The following is a 6,000-nucleotide window of genomic DNA, read 5'->3' as shown; positions in this document are numbered from 1 at the left end:
TACGTGCTGGTTTTCTACCTGGAAGTAGAATGTAAACAACAAGGCGATTCGGTCTATGGGAAAACAACACCAACGTTGGACTTGGTGGTGTTGTGTGTTGCGTCGCGGAATGCACGCAGATTTCCACCCCAAAAAACGCTCGTCTAAACGCGAAATAAAAAGTGAGAATGCAACAACGCCACATTTTTCCACGTTTTCTGTTCAGATCGTTTCTGTGTAAACGTAGCCTGAAACGTTTGACTGGAGTCACATCGAGGCTTCCTGAATACATGAATCAAGTCAGAGGCCCTGTTTATACGACAACGCTCATGGGTGAAAACGGCAAAATATTTAATTGGATGTGCCTTTCGTTTAGACGGTGTTTTCGGGGGCTTGAAAATGCAAAAAAGTGAAACCACCCTCCAGAGTCGTTGCCGTTGCGTCTCCGCGTAAAGGGAGAAAACGCAAAACGTCTGCTCCGATTGCTATGACCTGAGGAGGGCAACACTAAGATGGCTGGCGTAAAGCCTGACAGAAACCAAGAAGGAGAATAGGAAAACAACACCGGCGTTGGACTTGGTGGTGTCGTGTGTTGTGTGGCGCTTGGCGTGCATACAACATGACCTTTGCGTCGCGGTATGCACGCAGATTTCCACCCGGAAAACGCTCGTCTAAACGCGAAATAAAAAGTGAGAACACAACACAACGCCACTTTTTTCCACGTTTTCTGTTCGGATCGTTTCCGTGTAAACGTAGCCTGAATGTGCCGCCATCCCATCGACCCCCCCCCTCCCCCGCCGCCTGCAGCCTCCACCTGTGCTACATGGTTCCAGACTTGTCGGCGTCACCGGAGAGGTTGGCGGCGTTGGAGGCGTTGGCGGCCGAGCTGCCGTTGCCGGGGAACATCTTCTCTGTGGGCGTAACGGCGGGGCTGCCGACGCCGGAGGAGCTGGAGCTGCTGGAGCGGTGTTGGTGCTGGTTCTGGTGCTGGTGCTGGTTGGGCGGTGGACGGCCCGGCCTTGCGGGCGGCGGCGGCGGGCGCAGGCGGCCCGAGGACAGCGCCGGCGGCTTGAAGGTGGTCATCATCTCGGAGCTGGAGCTGCTGCTGCGGCGCATGGCGGCGTCCGGGTCGTGGCGGATCATGATGGTGTGCAGCGGGCTTCCCGGCTCGGACCCGCTCGCCGCCGGGTGCTGCTGCTTCATGGGCTCCAGCGTGTCCAGAACCACGTCCGGCGCCGCCATCTGCTGCTTCACCGTGTTCTGGTGGCGCTCCAGCTCCCGCAGCTCGTGGAGCGCCGTGGTCATCGTCTTCTCTATGTCCTGGAGAACAGATCGATGAGAGCGTTAACGGTGTTGATCTGAACCTTCCAGGAGTTCAGAGAACGAACCAAACCCATTGTATGTTTTGCCCTTTCTGGGTCAAGGAAGGAAGGAAGGAAGGAAGGAAGGAAGGGAAAGATGGGAGGAAAGAAGGAAGGAAGGGGAAAAGGAAGGAAAGAAAGATGGAAGGAGGGAACAGATTGGGTCAATTAGGTCAAAAAGGAATGAAGAAATAATGATGAAGGGAAGGAAGTAAGGAAGGGAAAAGGGATTGTGGAAAGAGGGAAGGGAAAAAGAAAGGAAAGAAAGATGGAGGGAGGGAACAGATCAGGTCAACTGGATCAAAAGAGGAAGGAGGAAGAAGTAAGGACGAAGGAAAGGAAGGAAGGAAGGAAGGAAGGAAGGAAGGAAGGAAGGAAGGAAGGAAGGAAGGAAGGAAGGGGAAAAGGATTGTAGAAAGATGGAAGGGAGAAAGGAAGGAAAGAAGGAAGGATGGAGGAAGGGAACAGATTGAGTCAATTAACCCTCCTGTTGTCCTTCTGGGTCAAATTGACCCAATCCTTTTTCCCTTCCTTCCTTCCTTCCTTCCTTCCTTCCTTCCTTCCTTCCTTCCTTCCTTCCTTCCTTCCTTCCTTCCTTCCTTCCTTCTTCTTCCTTCCTCTTTTGATCCAATTGACCTGATCTGTTCCCTATACCTCCATCTTTCTTTCCTTCCCCTTTCCCTTCCTTCTTCCTTCCTTGAACGAATCTGTTCCCTCCCTCCATCTTTCATCTCCTTTTTTCCTTCCTTCTTTCCACAACCCCCCCCCCCTCCCTTCCTTCCTTCCCTTCGTCCTTGCTTCCCTTCGTCCTTACTGTGCATTCACACCAAAAGCTTCCAAAGCATCAAAAACACTCGAGGCTGCGCTTCAGACAAGACAGCTCCCAAAACGGCAAATATTTTCAGCCACTTTGGTCGTTCGTCACGTGACTGACGTCAAAGTTCTATCGCGCTGGTCATTGGGGAGACGAAGGACAAGAAAGAGGAAAAAAAAAAGAAGCCGAAGGTCGTCTCTATTCTGACAGGTTGCCGCCGAACCGCGTCATAGCTAATTACCCTAAAGTTAACCAAGACCCAACTTCTCGTTTGGTGATGCTTTGGAAGCTTTGGACGCTTTGGACGCTTTGGAAGTGCGGCGACGCCTGTTGATGCTCTGGACGCTCGGTGTCGCCAGACTCTCATTGAAAATGAATTGACTTCCGGCGTTTGGACGCTTTGGAAGCTTTTGGTGTGAACGCACAGTTACTTCTTCATTCCTTTTTGACCCAATTGACCCAATCTGTTCCCTCCCTCCTTATATCTTTCCTTCCTTTTTCCCTTCCTTCTTTCCTCCCATCTTTCCCTTTGTCCTTCCTTCCTTCCTTCCTTCCTTGACCCAGGAGGATCAAGGTTCAGACCATGTGACCACCAGATGTTTCTATGTGATGTCAGTGTGTCGTCGTAGCTTCACCTCGGCCAGCGCCTCGGCCTCCAGAGCCTTGTGGTCTCCCAGGCTGCTGTGGCGTGTTGCCCCCGGCCCCGGCCTGAGGGGGGGGGCATCAGGGTAGTTCTTCCTGTCGGGGTAGTTGATGCTGCCGGCGCTGCCGAAGGTGCCGAGCCGTCTCTTCTCGGGGCTCTCCATGCGGCCCTTGCTGATGGACATCTTGTGGGGGCTGCTGGGGCAGGCGGCGGCCCGGGGGGGCGTGTCGGCCCCCGGCCCCCGCGTCGGACTGTGGGTGTCGCCCCGGGTGTCGCCGCGGTGACGAGGGATGGCGGCGCCGTCGGACCGTAGCCTCACCCTGTGTGAAGAAGAAGAGACAGCGTGTCAGCGTGTCCCTAACCCTTCTACATAGTGAACAATGTATTATTTGACACCAAGATCATTCAAATAGAACAAGTCTTTGCAATTGTATTCCGAAATGCAATATTACTGTATCCGCTTTGGTTCCGCACACTGCAAAAACTCCTTGGTAAGTATATAAAGTAAGTAAGTAAATATTAAAGTAAGTAAGTAAATATTCTTGGTAAGATATTTAAGTTTTTGCAGTGCATTGAGTCCGCGGAGTCAAGTACGCCCGGGTATGTGGGGGCCTACACACACATACACTCCTAATTGTGTCATGTCCAGTTTGGAAGCCTAGTACAGGAAGATGCTACACATACTAAACCTCTAACACTACTATGATATACGCTATCGTGCATTTTAGCCAAGTCAGACGGCGGCCATCTTGAAAAATGGCCGCCATCGTTAATTTTTAGGTGGCTAACGGGTTTTATCAAAAGAGCAATCCCTGAGGAGTATGTGTGCCAATTTTGGTGCTTGTTGAGCGATGCAGCTCGGCGGCCCCCACCTCCCCATCACGCCCCCGAAGCCGTAGTCAGGAGACGGTTCACACGGCGACGGGGCGTCGTTCTTAGATGAAGCCTTGTCGTCCAGCAGCGGCCCGCTGCTCGCCTCGCTGTCCGCCTTCTGACTCAGGTTGTCTGAGAACGCATCATCACTGAGGGAGACAGAGACCATGACATCATCATCATCATCATCATCATCATCATGTTCTTAATTGATTTCGCCTGGTTAAATAAAGGTTAAATAAATAAAAAAATCATGTTAACGTTGTTCTCCACTGGTTTGTCTCAGTTCTAGAAACAACACGGACAAACCTCCTGGTGACTGGTCACTACAGAACTGTTTCTCATTCATTTCATCACGTTGTAAATGTCTTTGTTTGCCGACCGTGTCCAGGTGAATAGATCTGATTGATCTAAACTGATTGATTGAGTCTCAGTCGAATGGTTGTTCTCTCTAAAACATGTCAGCATCATCTAGACAGTAAAACTAGTCCAGCAATCCAATGTGAGGGTCTAAGGACAGAGGATGTTGTTACGATGCCATGTAAAGCCCTTTGAGACAAACTGGTGGTAAAAACGTGCTATACAGATAAAATTGCCTTGCCTTGCCTAACTCTAGTGAATGAAGCTCTGGGCTCAGACTGAGAGGAGACATGAGGACGTTTCATGCTGCTCTCAACATGTCGACCTGCAGTGACACGATGCCAAAGGGACGATGCATTCTGGGGAAACTGACTGTTTATATGAGTCTTATCTCATCTTGTCTCGTCTCATCTTGTCTCATTTCGTCTAAAAAAATGAGATGCTGAGATTCAAGGGGGCTATCCCTCAATAAATTCAATTCAATTCATCTTGTCTCATCTCGTCTTGTCGAATCTCATCTTGTCTTACAGCTGATTGACTCATGAGTGAAGTGTTTAGTGAGAGATATGAGCTTCTGCCAGTGATCTGTTGTGTTGAGCTGAACTGTAACACTGTTTTACCAAATGTAACTTCTGTTTCAAGAAATGAGCCAAACCAACTGAGAGAAACTGTATCACTCAGACTGACGTTAGACCAGAAGGATCAGAAGCGGCTGGTCGTACTCACAGGTCCTGCACCACGATGTACTGGTGAGGGATGAGGCCGTCCACCCCGTTGTGCCGTCCCTCCCACCAGTCCTCAGAGGCTCGGTGGTACAGCAGCAGAGACGCTCCCTTCTTGAAGGACAGCTCTCTGGGGCTGCGGCCCACGTAGTCGAACCTGGCGATGGCTTCAATCTGCTCCACCTCTGGACGGAGTTAAACACACAGCAGGAATAAACTACTAGACTATAGATTAGTAACAAGTTCACAACAAAGGACAAACTGGAGAGAGACACCATGTGTCCTCGTCCCTAATGATGTCATGTTGTTGTCTCTAAGACACAAAACTCACAAATCACATTATTACAACTTCCTACATCCTCTGTCTTATCTTGTCTCGTCTCATCTCGTCTTGTTTCATTTTATCTCATCTCGTCTTGTCTCATCTCATCTTGTCTCATCTTGTCTTTATTATTAACTATGATTAATAACTTTATCAAACCAACTCTCAGCAGAAGACGATTTATTTTAAAAGAGATAATGAGGTTGAAACGCAGCGTTGTTGGTATTCAGTATCAGTTTCATTGTGACTCGTTCCTCATTCAACATCATGAACTTGTTTTTTCTCTATGAAAAGTGAATTACTCCACAGACCTGTGTGTGTCTGTGTGTGTGTAGCTCAGATGAGTGTGTGGATCAGTGTGTTGAGTGTGTTTGAGGCTTTTGTTCGTGGCCCAGTTCTGTTTTCAAAGCTCAGAGGAGAAACAGGGAAACACTGCACAAAGGAGAAAGTCCCAGGAGGACTGCTGACTAACGCTGAACAAAGAGCCAACGGGGGGGAGGGGACACACACACGCACACACACACACACACACACACACAGATGGATCAAAGCTGCAGGGCCGCGTACCAACACTGTTTACTCAACATCAGATCTGGTTCAGAGAAAAGGTGAAACACGTCGTCATGCGTGCTCGCTGCTCTGATGAGTTTCTCTTTTAACGATTTAACACATCAAACACCAGGTCTGAGTTAAATAAAAGCCTCAAAGTCTCAACCAGACTCGACTGGACCGGGTCCTATAGTTAATAAATGCCTCCAGGTCTCAGTTAGAAGTTGGCTGTGTTTCTAAGCGGCTTCATTCCTGTTATAGTTCTCAACAGACCTGAACATTAAAGGAATAGTATCATTTTTTTTAAAGTGGGGTTGTATGATCTCCAAAAAGCCCCTAAGTACTTTAATTGCAGTTGAAGACTCTCTGCACTCCTC

At 49.3% G+C, this 6,000-nt stretch overlaps 1 protein-coding gene across 1 annotated transcript in view; it reads right to left on the bottom strand.

Moving 5' to 3' along the window:
- Positions 1 to 798: 798 nt before the first annotated feature.
- Positions 799 to 6,000, bottom strand: part of srgap3 (SLIT-ROBO Rho GTPase activating protein 3) — an 89,479-nt gene continuing 84,277 nt past the window's right edge. Inside the window, exons 19-22 of the mRNA XM_085775518.1 lie at positions 4,757 to 4,937; positions 3,670 to 3,819; positions 2,790 to 3,117; positions 799 to 1,299 (exon numbers count right to left, since the gene is read on the bottom strand). Coding sequence (XP_085631644.1) covers positions 799 to 1,299; positions 2,790 to 3,117; positions 3,670 to 3,819; positions 4,757 to 4,937 — 1,160 coding nt within the window. The remainder of the gene's footprint in view (positions 1,300 to 2,789; positions 3,118 to 3,669; positions 3,820 to 4,756; positions 4,938 to 6,000) is intronic.

Source organism: Trachurus japonicus, chromosome 5, assembly GCF_045865225.1.
Source record: "Trachurus japonicus isolate A0001 chromosome 5, Traja_1.0".
Lineage (NCBI taxonomy): Eukaryota > Metazoa > Chordata > Actinopteri > Carangiformes > Carangidae > Trachurus > Trachurus japonicus.
The sequence above is the reverse complement of the archived record's forward strand: the minus strand, read 5'-3'. Positions and strand labels throughout refer to the sequence as shown.